The sequence below is a fragment of the Barbus barbus genome (assembly GCF_936440315.1).
Source record: "Barbus barbus genome assembly, chromosome: 43".
Lineage (NCBI taxonomy): Eukaryota > Metazoa > Chordata > Actinopteri > Cypriniformes > Cyprinidae > Barbus > Barbus barbus.
In genome coordinates this window covers 6636249-6654504 of record NC_136721.1, presented here as the reverse complement: position 1 = coordinate 6654504, position 18256 = coordinate 6636249, and the positions used below count along the sequence as shown (strand labels likewise).

General features: G+C 37.4%; 1 protein-coding gene across 4 annotated transcripts in view; it reads right to left on the bottom strand.

Annotated features, from left to right (window-relative positions):
• Window positions 1-18256, bottom strand: part of LOC306862126 (delta-sarcoglycan-like) — a 310739-nt gene that overhangs the window by 150483 nt on the left and 142000 nt on the right. Inside the window, exons 1-2 of one of the 4 annotated variants that reach the window (XM_079404771.1) lie at window positions 6185-6229; window positions 5983-6067 (exon numbers count right to left, since the gene is read on the bottom strand). The exons of 2 other annotated variants lie outside the window; for them this stretch is intronic. Coding sequence is in view for 1 of the 2 variants with exons in the window: in XM_079404769.1 (XP_079260895.1) it covers window positions 6185-6196 (12 nt within the window). In the remaining variant the exon portion in view is untranslated. Of the gene's footprint in view, window positions 1-5982; window positions 6068-6184; window positions 6518-18256 lie in introns of those variants that run through there. One more of the 4 variants, XM_079404769.1, reaches the window with a different exon arrangement.

Sequence of the window (18256 nt, the reverse complement as noted above, 5' to 3'; positions counted from 1 at the left end):
ATCTACGCCCATAAACTGAAGAGAAAAGGTTTCACTGCTTGAATGATTTACTACAGATATACACATTATTTTATATTAACACATCATAAATATATCACAAAAATATTTGTTTTGTTTGAAATGTCTCAACCTTATCTGAAGTGCCATTGAAGCAATATAATGATTTAGGTATTCAAGAGTCAAGATTTGTATTCGTCACATACACAGGTATAAGTGTTTAAGTGAGAAAGATTACAGATTTAAGATTAAACATGGATGTTATCTTGTCAATAGGTTATGCAACATAAATATATCGGTATTTAGTGTTTCTAATATTTGGCAAACATTTAGAACTGTCCTTCAGACCCACACAGTTGTATAATGAACCCATGACTCTGGGGGTTCGGAAAATGTGGTTGTTATTTTAATGATTCACAGGTAGGCAAGGCAAACGAATCATCATTAAACCAAATGTTTTTGCAAACTCATGCGAACTGCATCTTGTAGTGTTTTAATTTGATCAGACGATTGAATTTGTTGACAATTTGAGCACTTTAGCAAAGCATTCGATGTAAATATGGCTCATTAGCCTGACTGTGTTTGCTAAGGTAAACTGGTACTTTAGCTAATGTTGCTGCACTCCAGAGGTAATATCAGTTCTGATTAAAATTGAGTGGTTGTGAAATAAAATGTGCTTTCAGTAAATTAGTGTTTATTTAGGTAAATAAAATTGGAATCTTGAAACATGGATTTACCCAGCTTGGAACCAGTGCTATACACTAAATTCAAGAGTTTGTGAGGTATGTCACATAAAAATATAAAAACATACTAAAACAACATTTAAATTTGGCTAAATGTATGCATAGTATAAATGAAAGTACAAAATAACAAGTTTTTACAACTAAATTAGAAAAGATGAAATCTGAACACAAGATGGCATTAGTTATTTTTTATAGTATGTTCCTTTTGTATTGTTTTAAAGCTTCTGGAACAAACCTCACTTAATTGTCTGGAACAAACCTCACTTATTTTATAGTATTTTTATTTTATATTAATTTATATTATTTATATGAGTTGAGGGGAATATATATATATATATATATATATATATATATATATATATACCAGAATCCTGAAAAAATAAATGTATTATGGATTAACAAACAAATTTAAACAAAAATATTAAGCAGCACAGCTGTTCTCAACATATTTTCTAAAGGATCATGTGAGATTAAAGACTGGAATAAAGACTGCTGAAAATTTTGCCACTTATTTTGGCAGAATAAATGCAATCTTGGCTGCATTTAGCAAAGGAGACTTTCAAACACATTAAAACCTCTCACCAACCCAAATCTTTTAAACAGTAGTGTAGGTCTACAAAATATTTGGTTAGTTTATCTATATATTTGGATTACCACATTTATCTCCATAGGATTCTTGTACTTCTTGGTTATGATATTTTGGAGGAAACAAAGTCTTGCAGTCATTGTAAAACTGTGAAGGTGCATGCTTAGGCACAATCACAAAGCTGTTCAGATGACTGCCCAGAGGAAACAAGTGGCCTCAGAAGCCTCTATGACAAAATCTGTGTAATGCTAAATGTACAAACAAACAAATACACTTTGTGCTGCATGAATGTTTAAAAGAACAAACTAAATGGTTCATGTGTATATATATATATATATATATATATATATATATATATATATATATATATATATATATATATATATATATATATATATATGTATATGTGTGTGTGTGTGTGTGTGTTTTTGTGTCTGTATTATTTGTATTTTATATTAATTTATATTATTTATATGAGTTGAGGGGAATGTATATATGTGTGTGTGTGTGTGTGTGTGTATATATATATATATATATATATATAAATATACAGAGCTGATTTCATGTAATCTGGATTATGTAATCAGATTCCAAAAATTAAGTACTTGTAATTAAACTAAGTTACATTTTAAAATGCTCGTAATCAGACAACAGTTACTTTTTTATAGATTACATGATTACATATTATTCACACAATAGCAAAAAATTATTCATAATTCGTTGATTCATCCTCCATGGACAGGAACACAACTGAAATGTTCCCAGGTCCAGAAACGTAGTAAATACATCGGTAAAACAGTCCATGTGACACCAGTGGCTCAACTTCAGTTTTGCGATGCTATGAGAATACTTTTTTTTTTGCGTAAATAAAACAAAAATAATTTACTCAACCGAGTTACGTCTTCTGCCATTTTGGAGAGTACCTAAGAACGTATTTGATGTAATCAGCATTGTTCACGTTTGGGGGGAAAGCGTGCGCATGAACTTAATCTGCGTATTAAGCATAGGGGAAAGCGAAAAGGAAAATTTTGAGTAAATTATGTTATTTTTGTTTTCTTTACCGAAAAAAAAAAAGGATTCTCGTAGCGTCTCAAAACTGAAGTTTAGCCACTGGTGTCACATTGGACTGTTTTTGAAAATGCTGCCACTGATCTGGACGAGCTCACAGAGACTATAATATATCAGACTACTTCATGTATCAGTTTCTGTGAGGATATGTGCATTCCTACCAGGACTCATCTAACTTACAACAATGACAAACCATGGTTCACTGCAAAACTCAGACAGCTCCGTCAGGCCAAAGAAGGTGTCTCCTATTCTACTTGTAAAGATAAAGTCTTGTATAAACAGGCCAAATACACACTGGAAAAGGAGATCAGAGTGGCAAAGATGAATTATTCTGACAAGCTTAGGAACAAATTCTCTTCCAGTGATCCTGCTTCAGTTTGGAAAGGTATGAAAGACGACATCAGTTACAAGTCACCATCCCCCAGCACTCTGGAGAAACAACAACTGGCAGACAATTTATGATGTATTTTACTGTAGGTTTGAAAAATCACCCCACACCCGCCCTGAACACCTCTCCACACAACCATTAACACCTCCAGCAACCCCCCTCTCCCCCACACCTACAATTCAAATCAGTGAAGATGACGTGTGCCAGGTCTTCAGAAATAACAAAAGAAGGAAAGCACCAGGCCCAGACGGTGTGTCACCAGCCTGCCTAAAAACCTGTGCTGATCAGCTGGCCCCCATCTTCACACAGATCTTCAACAGATCACTGGAGCTGTGTGAAGTCCCCTCATGCTTCAAACACTCCACCATCATCCCCGTCCCAAAGAAACCCAAAATCACTGGACTTAATGACTACAGACCTGTGGCTCTAACATCTGTGGCCATGAAATCATTTGAAAGACTGGTTTTGGCTTATCTGAAAGACATCACCGGACCCTTACTGGATCCCCTGCAGTTTGCCTACAGAGCAAACAGGTCTGTGGATGATGATGTCAATATGGGACTGCACTTCATCCTGCAGCATCTGGACAGACCAGGGACTTATGTGAGGATCCTGTTTGTGGACTTCAGCTCCGCTTTTAACACCATCATCACGGACACCCTTCAGAATAAACTAACTCAGCTCTCCGTCCCAGCCTCTGTCCGTCAGTGGATCAACAGCTTCCTGACAGACAGGCAGCAGTTAGTAAAGCTTGGTAAATTCACATCCAGCACCCGCACCATCAGCACTGGAGCTCCTCAGGCCTGCGTTCTCTCCCCACTGCTCTTCTCCATCTACAACAATGACTGCACCTCTAAAGACCCCAATGTCAAGCTCCTGAAGTTTGCAGACGACACCACACTGATCGGCCTCATCCAGGACGGTGACGAGTCTGCTTATTGACAGGAGGTTAAGGAGCTGGCTGTATGGTGCAGTCTTAACAATCTGGAGCTTAACACGCTCAAAACTGTGGAGATGATAGTGGACTTCAGGAGAAACCCCCCTGCACTCCCCCCACTCACCATCATGAACAGCACTGTGACTGCAGTGGAGTCATTCAGATTCCTGGGCACCACCATCTCTCAGGACCTGAAGTGGGACAATCACATTGAATCTATTGTGAAAAAGGCCCAGCAGAGGTTGTACTTCCTTCGCCAGCTGAGGAAGTTCAACCTGCCACAGGAGCTGCTGAATCAATTCTACTCTGCCATCATTGAATCCGTCCTCTGCACTTCAATAACTGTCTGGTTCAGCTCAGCTACCGAATCTGACCTCAGAAGACTACAGAGAATAGTCCGGACTGCTGAGCGAATCATTGGTACAACCCTCCCCACTCTCCAAGAACTGTACTTATCCAGAGTGAGCAAAAGGACTGGTAAAATCACTCTGGACCCCTCACATCCAGCACACTCCCTCTTTGAACTGTTACCGTCTGGTCGACGCTACAGAGCTCTGAGAACCAGAACAACCAGACACAGAAACAGTTTCTTTCCTTAGGCAATCCATCTCATGAACACTTGACAATAAAACACGGAACACACAACTCTATTATTTATTCACCACACTTGCTTACTTTATCTATTTTTTTTTTCTTTCAACTTTGTACATATCAGACCTGTACACACATAATTGTCTATATTATATATTGTATTTTTGCTGTTTTGTACATTGCCTATTTGGATATTTGTATATTGCCTATATTTATGGAATCAAATACAAATACAAATATATGGATATTTGTATTTTGCCTATTTGGATATTTATTATCTGTGTCCTGTCCTGTTGCTGTCTCTCTGTTGCACTGTGGAGCTTCTGTCACTAAAACAAATTCCTCCTATGTGTAAACATACTTGGCCAATAAAGCTCATTCTCATTCTAATTCTCATGTAATATAATGTTTAATGCACTTCATGTTGTAAATTACAATGAATGGAACAAGTTTTCTTAATCTTTGCATTTTTTTTACATCACTATGGTACAAGATAATGCTATTTATATCAATGTGACAAACAAGTTAAATCAAAAGTAATCTAAAAGTAATCTGATTATATTACCTAAAATGTGTAATGTAATGGATTACGTTACTGACTACAATTTTTGTCATGTAATCTGGAATCAGTAACGGATTACAATTTGTAAGTAATCTACCCAGCTCTGTATATATATGATCCAAATACAAATATGATCCAAACGATTAGATTATTCATAACAAATTTTCTGGGTATCAAATCAACTGCACATTTTATAACAGTAGAGCTAAAAACAAAAGACTTAAAACAGCAATACATTATAAATATGATGGATGAGCCACATTTTATTGTCATTGCAAAAACCCAGGACAAGCATAGCTGAGAGTGCATGTCAGTTGAATTCTATATTGATGCACCTAATTTGCACCATTAAGAATTATCAGTTATATGGTGTTAAGTTACATGGCTGCAACACTTCAAAACAAAATCTATAGCAATCTTTTCATTTCCCTTCTTAGGCTTCCACATTTTGCTTGTTTCTATACCACAAAGCTCATAGGAATTTTAAAAAGCTTTCAGAGGCCGATCTCAGCCCATTTCAAACTCTCAGAGGCCCATGATCACGTCCGTGGTGGGGAAAGCTATTTTTGACTCAGACACTAAAGGGCAGGCAGTAACCAAACGTCCCATAACCTTCACAGCCGTTTCATTCACTCTCTAGCCAAAGTCCAGCCCCCTCCTTTCCTACTTATCTGCCCTTCTCACTCCAACCTGGCATCATCACAGAGAATTGCAACAAACACCTTTCTTACAGTGTCCTTTCATCAGAGGAGTGTGAGCGTAAAGCAGCACCATGAACCCTGTCTCTAACTCTGCAATCTTTCCACAGCGAACCCTGTTGTTACTTATTTATAGTAGCATGTTTCCCAGAGGACCAAAGTAATTGAAACCAAATGTGTGGAGGCAGTGAGATGGGGAAATAGAGCAGTGGTAGCATCTGGACAGGAGAAAAAAAAAAGTAGTTCATAGAAACGGGAGGGACAGGGGAAACCCTTTGTCTACTGTTGGGACACAAACTTTTTGGCTTCCAATTAATAATACAAGACTTTTTTCGGAGAGCACAATGCACAGACAGAATAAACCAATACAATGGAAAGGAAAGGAAAGGAAAGGAAAGGAAATAACTCTTACTCTGCCTCTCCTTTCCTTTCAGTTCCATTGTAGTGGTAAAAATAGCCCCGCAACACCAACTAGTCTAGCGCAGACAGAAAAATTCCTAAAAAAGATGAAGTAGCAGTTCACATTAAGCCCAGCCCTGTCTTTCTGCTGCCAGGAAATCACATGCGTTTCCTCGCACAAAGCATAAGTCAGAAACAATGAAATAAAAACTTACCATCCTGACCATGGCTCTCAACCTGAAGTTCAATCTAATGCACTCAGGGTGTGACAGGCAGATAAAAGTAGACCGAGACACCCTTTAAAAATGGCATGGGGCCTATTTTCTCTGTCTCTCGCTCTCTCTCTTTCTTTTTCCGACTGACTCCAGGCAGTTACAATCCCCCCTTCCGACACTGTCAGCTTTTCCAATAGCAGACACGCAAGCCAAAATCCCTGCCCCAGAGTGTGCAGGAATTTCCTGGACTCTCAGACCAGTATCTGCAGCAGACCTAGAACCACAGTGAACAGCATCTGAGTCTTGCAACGCTCTGCTACCGTCTGCCTGAGTAACTGCCCCCCGGTTTCTGGCCAGATATAGTGCTAGGAGACACATGGGGGACGTTAAGGTGTAGGCTAGGGTTGATATGTGAGGGGAATTTTTTTTAGCACAGCCCTCACCCTGCATGTGTGTGTGTTTCAGCAAGCAGCCATGGGAATTGGAAATGCACATTAACTTTTTTACTTGATGTTTGTGCCATTTTCTGCAGGCATGAAGTCATCAGACTGATGAATAATAGTAATCATTGTTTAGGTCGCCTCCTTTAACTGGTTAGTTCAGCATTAGCAGGACGTACCGTGGGGATTGTAAAAACAATCGTGTTCATAAGACCACATGTGCAATCAATACAAAGAATCCCAGGACGATTAATCAGCAAGTACATTGCTAATGCTGGTGGTGTGCTGGACTATGGTGCGAAGGTACAAAATATTAACATAAATATATACAAACTGTGTTTTATCTTGCTGCAGTGACAAAGAATTGTGTTTGGGGTGTTTAGGCTTGAATTTATTCAGGCGGTTGTTTGCTTCACACTCTTTGACAAGGGTTCGAAAACAACCAATTAGAGTCAGAATTCCGAATCAGGGTTTAGAGGCACTATGTCCATGTAACTTGATGAATAATGTTGTTGTCGGGTTGAATAAATTCACAAACAAAACTTCTGCATGACGTTGTTTTGGAGAAGGTGTCTCCTATTCTACTTGTAAATATACTGTAAACCCAACAGGTTTTACATAATGAATTAAATTATATTAGAAGAGAGCGCAGTTGTTTACATGTTTGGCTATAGCTGTAAAAAGCTGCATTTCATGCAAATAATATTTCTGGTCATCATCAGATATTGTTTACTCACAAAAGAGATGCACTCAGCAGAAAAAAAAAAAAAAAAAAAAACTTTTATAATAGTTTTGTCACTCAAATATTATTAAGTAGCCTAAATACAAATCCACCAAATATTATATATTTTATCCACTACACAATTTGTAAACCTGCTGAATGACTGCCAAAAATAGTACTGGCACTCTACTCCTAAAAACAACCGCAGCTTTCAATACCAGGAAGCCAGTTGGTCCTTTGAGGGGCAGAGCCAATGCAACAAAAGTAAATAGAACTTGAGCAAAACAAGAAGGGAAACAGATTTTTTTTTTCACTGTCACAGTAAGTGGAACCACGTTAGTTTTAAACTGCTTGTTTAAAAAAAAAAAATTGGATTATTATTTACAAACAATTGGTATTTGAACTGTAATAAAATAAACATTTATCATTTTTATTTATTTATTTATTTTATTGTTTATATTGCTACTGCTTATATCTTAAGACTAAAATAACTAAAAACATAAAATAACATTAAAAGCTCTTATGTTCAACAGGGTAAAAACAAACTAGCAAGCAATGTCATTTATCATCATTATCATCATAATTAAGTCATGTTTTACACATGCTCAGCTGTGAATAAATAGCTGTGTCCCAAATGACATACTATGCACTTTGTATTCTACCATCCAGTATATAAATGCATGAGAAAAGCTGAGACAGGTGCATGAAGTGTCCAACGTTCCACACTTTTTTTTTTCATTTTTCTTTTTTTATGGCTAAATAAGTGCATCCACATATTTGAAGTGCACTTCTTGTTGGATTTTTTTTACTGTTCCCACTATTTGTACTGCAAAATTGTGACACTGTCACACAGGACACGTTTTAACCTGCTCAATATATTATAATGATTTTATGTATGCTTGAGTTTTAATAGGTTTTCATGTTGTCATAGCCGTTTTATTCCTCTTCAACATTTTAATGTGTGTATGTCTTTAAGAGACATGTCATGTGAAGTGAAGTGACATGCGGCCAAGTATGGTGACCCATACTCGGAATTCGTGCTCTGCATTTTAACCCATCCAAAGTGCACACACACAGCAGTGAACACACACACACACCGTGAACACACACCCGGAGCAGTGGGCAGCCATTTATGCTGCGGTGCCCGGGGAGCAGTTGGGGGTTCAGTGCCTTGCTCAAGGGCACCCCGGTCGTGGTATTGAGGGTGGAGAGAGCGCTGTACATTCACTCCCCCCACCTACAATTCCTGCCGGCCCGAGACTTGAGTCCGACTCTCTGACCATTAGGCCACGACTTCCCCTCATTACATGACAGAAAACAGGAATTAAACAGCATATAGGAGGCAGCATGACAAACAGTGATGGTCTTTGACCAAAGAAATGAACACTCTGGATTGAAGAGTTACCTTTGTGGATTTACCATTCAAGAATCTCACTTTTATTGGATTATCACTGCCTCTAGATTGTATATACACCGGTGGACACTTTTACATTGGGACTAGCAACTCACTGGATTTCTTAAGGACTGTTTTAATGGTATGGAACTGAAAGACTCTGTGCTTTTAACAGCCTAGGATTTCTAGTTGTTCTAAGTCCTCAGTGAATGTTGTAAATCAGGGGCGTTTCCTCCGAGGAGGCAAGGGAGGCAGTGTCTCCTCAAAAAATTGGATGCGAAAATAATCGATATTACAAACATAAATCACAAATATTACTAAATATGGCATTAAACGTATAAAAGTCACTCGGTTTTTTTTTTATATATAAAGTAACGCTGACAAACAGCGACACCCGCAGGTAAAGTTACAACGGAGTCTTGCTTCCCTTCGGTCCATAGACTTAATACAGAGACCCTAAAGCATGCGGTGACTATTCTGGAGGCTCATTGAAATGAATGGGGGAAAGTCACGTGAGAGGAGGCAATGCCTCCATCTCGCTATAATTGGATATGATCGGTTATGATTGGATGTGATTGGTTCCTGTGATAAACCCCGCCTCTTGTTTTCGTGCGAGCTCTTGGCCTGAATGAAGAAAATGATTGACTAATTATAAAGTAAGTAAACAACTCTCCAGCTCAGATACCACTGCTTTCTGTCACGTCAAAATACAACTTGAAATGGTATGAAAACGTGATGACTGCGTCAGTTTTGAGTGAGCATTCAGTGTGATGAAATGAAAGATATATCTTTGGGTCTGTGGCAGTATTTACATTTCTTTTATGACAATGATAACCTGAAAATAAATTGACTATTAAAAAGAACAGCTGAACATCAGTTCACAATTAAAAAATACTGGTAACATTTTACAATAAGGTGCCATTTAATATAACATGACAAACAATGAACATTTATTACAGTATTTAGCCTGATAATCCTTGTTTACATTACATTTACATTGTTAGTTCATAATGCATAAACTAATGTTAACAAACACACCTTTTGATTGTATATTTATATATATGATTATATATTTTATAATGCATTAGTAAATGTTGAAATTCATATTAATTAAGATTAATGAATGCTATAGAAGTAGGCTATTGTTTATTCTTAGTTCATGTTAACTAAATTAGTTAACTAATGAAAACTTATTGTTTCCAGAATAGTGTTAAAATTGTTACTGCCTTTAGTTATTATTCTGGAATAAATATAAAAATGCATAAAAACACTATGAAATGTGTAATTAGTATTAAAAAGATTTAAAAAAATATAATAATATTAATAAAATACAAAATATAATTATATTTGTTCTCTTTTTTATGTAATATTTATTTACCCAGGAAAATGTGACAACATTAAGTGTAACAGGGATACACACACACACACACACACACACACACACACACACACACACACACACACACATACATATGTGTAAAACTGCCTCCTCATTTTAAAACACCACCGCACGCCACTGTTGTAAATACACATTTGATTTTCACTTTTAAATTGTTGCCGGCCTCATCTTTTTAAACACTCCAAGATCCGACACAATATAATCTGACCCTATTTTAACAATAAAATTGTTAAAATGTAAATTCGACCGATAGAGTCGAACGTTCCAAAATGGCATCTTGACTCTTTTAAGGTGTTCAGATTTTTATCTTTGCATTCAGACTATAATTAGATTTAAAAGTGAACTCAGACCTTTTTGCCAATTCAAATGTGATAGGACTTCAGTTTATTATATTGCTTTTTAAAAAAAAATTATTATTAATTTAATTTTTTAATTTTTGGATGTCATGCAACAAGAATATTACATTATAAAAGCAAAATATTGTGATAATACTTTATTAATTAATTAAATTACATTACAGATTGCAAACTAAACTCAGAGGACCTACAGAGATGGTGTTTGTTGGAACATGCATGTCTTGTATATTTTGCTCCGGAACATTGTGTTGTGAACTACATTAACTAGAGCGCTTCACTTTCACACACCATATATGCAGATTAACATATTTAATTAATTCATATTAACTTGTAGTCCTTCGTTATTTAATAGTAGCATTACACCACAATGTCTAACTCAACAATTACACGTGAGAATTTATTCTTCTGTAAAAATTAGTCACATCCCAGTTATTCTATAAAACAGAACAACTTCCAAGCTGTGCTTTAATAAAATTGTTACGTCAAAAGTCAGGAAGTGTTTACAAGTAAATCTATTAGGTAACACTTTAGAATAGGGAACACTTATTCACTATTAACTGCGACATTTCCCGCAATAAATTCCTAATTTGCTGCTGATTCATAGTTAGTAAGGTAGTTGTTAAATTTAGGTATTGGGTAGGATTAGGGATGTAGAATAAGGCATTAATATGTGCTTAATTACTACTAATAAATGGCTAATATTCTAGTAATATGCATGCTAATAAGAAACTAGTTAAGAGACCCTAAAATAAAGTGTTGACACACTCTAAAAATGCTGGGTTATATTTAACCCAAATGCTGGGTTCAGCCCGTTGGGTAATTTTATTGGGATATTTTTTATTATTTTTACCCAGGTGCTGGGTTATTTTTTTTTAACCCAAATGCTGGGTTCAGCTTGTTGGGTCATTTTAACGCTGGGTTATTTTTTTCTACAGAACTGCTGGGTTGAGCTTGTCGCCGGTGAAACTTCTCTACAAAGCAGCTGCTATACATATAGCACAGGCTTTTTAAGTCTACAGGAGAGAGCGGTTCTGTGCGCTATCGCCACTGCTTTGGTGCACTCTTTCAGGGAAATAAAGGTTTGTATACATTTTATTTATAAAGTGTTTAAAGGTGCCATAGAATGCATTGATACAGTATTTTAAATTGTTCTCTGATATCTACACAGAAGGTATGTGGCTTAGGTAAGGGCAAAAAATCTCCAGAAACTATTTTACATGTCCATTTACAACCCTAGGATTTCTCCCTAGAATGAAACGGTCTGTTATTGGCTTATTTGGCAGGGTCATGAATAATAATGAGCTCTGCTCTGATTGGCTGTTTCACAGTGCTGCTCAATGTTGAGCTCTGCTCTGATTGGCTGTTTCACAGTACGGCTCATCAGCAAGGAGGAAGCACAGGGAGGAAAATATATATTTAAATACTTTCTCTCGCAGTTATATCGTCGGGTAATTATACTGTATATAAAACTCGGGCATCAGGCCGCCGTTATTAATATGCGAGGCATTGAAACTGCTTTTGAACGATCCATCGATCGCGTTATAGTTTCACTTTCAAGAGACGCGATCACACAAACTATGTTTACATTATGGAGCAACAGTACTTACCACACATTTCACAAGATCAGATGCTTGTCAGTGGTGCTCAGGATCTGTAAGTCATTCGCCATCATCCTCATCTCTCCTTACTGAGAGTGAAATCTTATGTACTGTAACAGGCTACCGCTAGCAAGGAGCTAACCATGTCCCTTTAGTGGCTCGCGTTATTTGCTTTCTGTGCCTTTCTGAATACAGACACCAACCCATCCCTGCACTTCACACCCCCTGCACGGCCTGGAACATAAAATTTATTTTGTTATTTTTGCTGTTGTCCGCGCTTGTTTATTTACAATACCTGCAGAGCTTCTGATGGTTCGGCCGGCTTAGAACAAGGGCAGGTTTATGCAAATGTTGGGGGCGTAGTGATCCCGACTGTTGCGTCACAGTCAGTGTTATGTTCTGATTCGCCTGTTTTTCAGTGGTCTTTTTTAATCACGAGATTTACATATGAAGGAGGAAACTATGGTGTTTGAGGCTCACTGTATGTCATTTCCATGTACAGAACTGTTATTATTTAAATATGCCAGGGTAAAGACAGTTTTTCATTCTATGGCACCTTTAATGTGCTGTAAATTATATTATTTTATGGAAAGCAACATATGGACGAGATGTCAGTCCGATGCGGTCGTTTCGCGCTGGAAACGCCTTTGCCTTGCATAAATGGATTGTATTCGTTATAATACTAAGTGTAATTTAATTTGATGTTAAAATGTTCTCTAATCTCAGTACTGTTTGTTTTTGGGCAGGTTTTGGCGCCATCTCTCAGCTACGAGTGAAACGCGAGCCTAAGGTCTAAAGTTTACAGCAGCCCTTCACCGGCTGAGATTTCGGCGACACACCGGCACGAGAATTAGCACTATTTCGGTAAAAAGCGATTACAGAGAACGGTTGAATACACTTAAAATGCTACTTCTATATGCCTTTTTATTTCTAAAATGCTTGTTAAACGAGTTTAAATGTATGAAATATTGTAAACTATGCTGTATTCCCCCAAATAAATTCAATTTTTCTTGTATTTTCTCCATGGGTGTTCTTGCTTAATAAATGTTAATCTTTTTATTATTGCTGTTGCCTATAGTAATTCTGTGTGATTTTTATTTTTTTTTTCCCAGACCATTTTAAGTCAGCAATATAATAATTTTTAAACAATAATGGTGGGTAAAAACGTTTAACCCAACCAGCTGAGTCAAAATGTGTTCTGTCCAATATTTACCCAGCGCTGGGTTGCCAAATAACATTTTTTAGAGTGCATGTATATTACATTATCCAAATCACATCAGCTTTTGCTAGACCATAACAAAGACAATTTGGTGAGCTGCAGTGTTAAACTTCACATGAAACACAGAAAGAGTCCCAACATGTGGTACAAACAGTGGTGACTGGGGGCCAGAAAGTGAATTGAACATGATACTTAAGTGGACTCAGGGAACAGAATAAGTGTTCTCAAGTGAGAAAGCTCACTTATTAAGCATAATGAAATCTTCTTCTTTCCATTACTGCAGTGGTACCGCCGGGGTCTCACATTAGTCCTGTTTGTGCTGTTGTGTGTGTGTAGCTTAACCTAGCCTAAATGGGAAACATGGCTCTACCTCCATTTTTGCACAAATCCCAAAATGCACCTATGCATACAAGGTCCAGCTAAAATGAACAACAACAAAAAACCTAATTGTGATAACAGGGGTGCACTATTGATTAAAGTTTTTTTTTCTCCTTTTTTCTCTCCCTGTTCCCTGCACAATATTATGTTATTACCTCAAAACATTATTACCATAGTGCATGAGTTGTAAACTAATACATTTTTACACATTTTGCATCACATAACAAGCTCCATATGAATACCTTTTCTGACATACTGTAGTAAACTTGCTCAGTAGCTCACCTGGTACAGAATTGCATTTGCAATAGCACTCAGGTGCAAGTCACGCAAAACTTTCCCTTCCTCTTCCCTATGCAATAAAAATTATTTTGAGTTTCATGCTATTATGGCAACAGATCCTGTTAAACTCCAAACTGTAATGATTTATCGCCTTCCTGGTCAATTGGGCACCTTTATAGAGGAGCTGGATGGGCCGCTATCCTCATTCTCTGTGGATGGCAGTCCACCTGTAGTCTTTAGTGACTTCAAAATCCATCTGGAGAAGCCTTATACTGCAGACTTTAACTTCCACTCCTAGCTTCATTCGATCGCAAATGGCTTACCACCACAAGAACTAACAAATCAGGCAACCAGCTTGACTTAATTTGCACACGCAAATGTATCACAGACAATATTTTGGCAAAACCTCTAGACATCTCTGATCATTTCTTTATTATATTTAACCTACATATTTTGGTACATATAAGATACACATTTAGGGGGAAGTCGTGGCCTAATGGTTAGAGAGTCGGACTCGGCAAAACCTATGCTCCCTTTCACCTTTCCTCTGTAGTGTCATCCTCTATTCCCTCACCTACCGTTTCTCATCTCTGGACGTAAATACAGCAACTGACACTATATGATCCACTTTAACTTCTTGTTCAGACCATAGGACTTCAACCCGGCTCCTGTGGACCCATGTCCTGCAAAGTTTATTTTCAACCTGCTTCAGCACAACTGGCCAGTGAAATTTTTAATCCTGAAGTGATCCTGAAGACCATGATTAGCTGGTTCAGGTGTGTTTGATTAGGGTTGGAGCTGAAATCTGCAGGTGAGTGGATCCCCAGAAGCAGGCTTAAAGACCTATGGTCTAGACCAGTGGTTCTCTACCACATTCCTGGAGGACCCCCATCACTGCACATTTTGCATGTCTCCTTAATCAAACACACCTGATTCAGGTCACCTATTCATTAGTAGAGACTCACAAACTTGAAATGGGTGTGTCATACAAAGGAAACATGCAAAATGTGCAGTGTTGGGGGTCCTCCAGGAATGTGGTTGAGAGCCACTGGTCTAGACCAGGGTTCCTCAAATCTTTCCCTGGAGGTCCAATCTGCTGCAGTGTTTAGCTCCAACCCTGATCAAACTCACCTACCTGTGATTTTCTAATAATCTTGAAGATTCTGATTTCCATGCTCAGGTGTGTTTGATTAGGTTTAGAGCTAATCTCTGCAGGAATGGTCCAGATTTGAGGATCCCTGGTCTAGACCACTGGTCTCAAACTCAATTCCTGCAGGGCCACAGCTCTGCGCAGTTTAGCTCCAACCCTAATCAAACACACCTAAACCAGATAATCAAGCTCTTCAGTATCATTAGAAACTTGCAAGCAGGTGTGATTTGGAGCTAAACTCTGCAGAGCTGTGGCCCTCCAAGAACTGAGTTTGAGACCTCTGGTCTATACAATATCTTTTTAGACAGGCCAGTTCATACTACCCCTTCTAACCTAAAATGTTTCCCCATGTATCATCATCTTTACTGTATTTTTTTTCTGAGCAGTCCTTTGGGTGGCTCACCAATGTACTAGATTTCTCTAATACAAAAAATTAAGTAGGCTTGACCAAAAATTTTTATGGGCATAAGAATTTAAGATGGCAGTGTAGCTGTTCTTCAATAGCAAAATTAGCATGTATTTCTTCAAACAATCTTAACCCTTGTATGAATCCTAGCTGTTCTGTCTGTCATTCTGCTGGAGCTATCTACCACTTTTGACACTGTGGCTGCGTCCGAAACCACCTACTCAATGAGTAGGTACTTATTTTCAAGAAGTACTTACTTAACGAGCGCTAAAAGAGTAAGTACTCTACAGCCAAATCTCGGTGAGTATGAATGAGATCCGCCATGTTTACGTTATCATGTGATCTATGACGTTATAACAAGTGCAAAAACAAAAGATATGAGTGACAGGTTTAATTCATCTATCTGTAAATATTTTGATGCTGATGAAATTTGCTCATTTTTGGTCTTGTTGAAGAAACAGCTGCCCGTATTTTTGTAGTATAACCAACAAATTTTGGGTTGATTTAATATTTTTAACTCAACTAATATAACCCTACAGTTTCATCCTTAAAGAAATTATTTTTTATTACGAAAAACCAAAAACGTTCATCCACATGCAAAACTGGCTTAAATCTCCTTTGTTTTCCTCTTTTTTTTGTTGAATGTCCCTCTGGTTTCATCCCTGAGGCTTATAAATAACAAAAACAAATGCAATTTTAATGCATTATGATTATATGAATTGTATGATTATTCAAAGAAATTTAATCTTTTTGTCCCTGTGTATATTATCTCATACTATGATGTACGCAAACCAATTAGTTGTTTTCTTTTTTTTTGTGTCATTATGATTGTTCATTGTTAAAGCTACTACCATCTTTCCCTGAGCTTGTATATTCTGCAGTAATAATAAATAATAATACAAATAAAATAAGAGCGACAGGCGCACAAACATCTCAAAGCATCAATAAATCCACAACCGTACCTAGTATGTTTTCCTCCATGTTTGTAATTTCTGCACAAAGGAGGTGTCAATCAGCTGCTCAAAGATATTACCTTTGGAGAGGATTGTTGATTTTACACTCGAAAAATTTAAGTATTACTACTTAGAAATTAAGATTCCTTCAGAATGCGTTGGTTGCCCAACACTAATGAACAATAATAATGATAAATGCTGACCAATAATTAATTATATTTTTTAGTGAAACAAGCAAAATGTAATTTGCTTTTTCATATGCCATAGCTATGCATGACTGTACACTAAACAAATGCAGCCAAGGTGAATACATCTCAATTTTCAGTCAATGAATTAATGCATATGTTAATGAAACAATTATATTGTATTTACTGACAACAGGAAACATGAACAAATGAGTAAAATGTGAATAAAAGTAACCATGACAATAAATAAACAAGTCAACAACACACGAAAGAGCTTTATTCAAACATAATTGTTCTAACAATTATGTATTTACAGGCAGTGAACCCACATCCTACTGCCATCTCAACACAGCTGGGCCAGTTCTGCAGCTTTATTCTGATGAAGCAGCTGACCACCGTGTCCACCTTCACCTGTCTCTGCTGTCCATCACGTCCCTCATTGCTGCAGTCAGACTTTATATTTTTGTTATCCTTTTTTTCCCACAAATACCGCTGTCACCTGCTCCAGCACAAAAGCTCTGCATCAAATGCACAGAAATCAAGAATCAGAAAAGCGCTGTAACAGCTTCGTTTGAAATTACAATAATTAAAATAAACGAAACCTTAAGATTTAAAATAATTTTATATTCATTTCAGTAACTGAAAGGTTTTCAGCTCACTGAGAGCCTTTGAATATTCTTTTAGAATATTTTCCTGTCTCTTAAATAGACATTTAATCGTCTTTAAGATGTATAAGGTTTATGTAAATGCACTTTGGAGACGTCCGTGTTTACTTGAGCTATACAAATATACTGTAACGTTACTGTTTAGCATCTACACCTTCAGCAAATCAACAGTTTACTCTACAGTAGCTCAAGAAATGCGTCCAAATGTACACATACACATGTAACCGTGTTTTTGATCGATAATACTCCCATTTGTAAACACGTGGGGCTTCTGGGATAGAAAAGTGTCCATCAGATGAACACTCAAGAATCTGGGCAGAAGCAGTAGGACATCCGGGAACTTCTCGACTACTCTTCTATGAATACTGAGGTTTCGGACATACTTATTCGTTCATATACTGCTTTTCCCCTACTACATTGTAGAGAAGTAGGCGTATTCGGACGCACTTTAAGTAGACGCACGTCCGAATCTCGCGAGAATTAGTATGTCACCCAGGTAATTCCTGTCTTTTATGAATCCGAAGGATTCGGACATACTTATTCGCTCGCCTACTGCATTTCTACAATACAGTAGAGAAGTAGGCGGTTTCAGACGCATGATGTGAATCATCAGATTCTCCTGTCTACCGTCACAGTAACTGCACTCCACTGGTTTGAATCTTATCTCACATCTAAGTATTTCAGGGTTTCCTGGGGAGTCGAGGTATCCAAAGAACATCAACTGGTCACTGGGGTTAGTCAGAGATCAGTTCTTGGACCCCTCTTTGTCACCATATACACAACATCACTGGGACCCATTATACAAGCACATGGTTTCTCCTACCATTGCTATGCCGATGACACTCAGCTCTATCTTTCATTTCAACCAGACAATCCAACAGTAGCTGCATGGATCTCAGGCTGCCTGGCAAACATCTTGTCATGGATGAA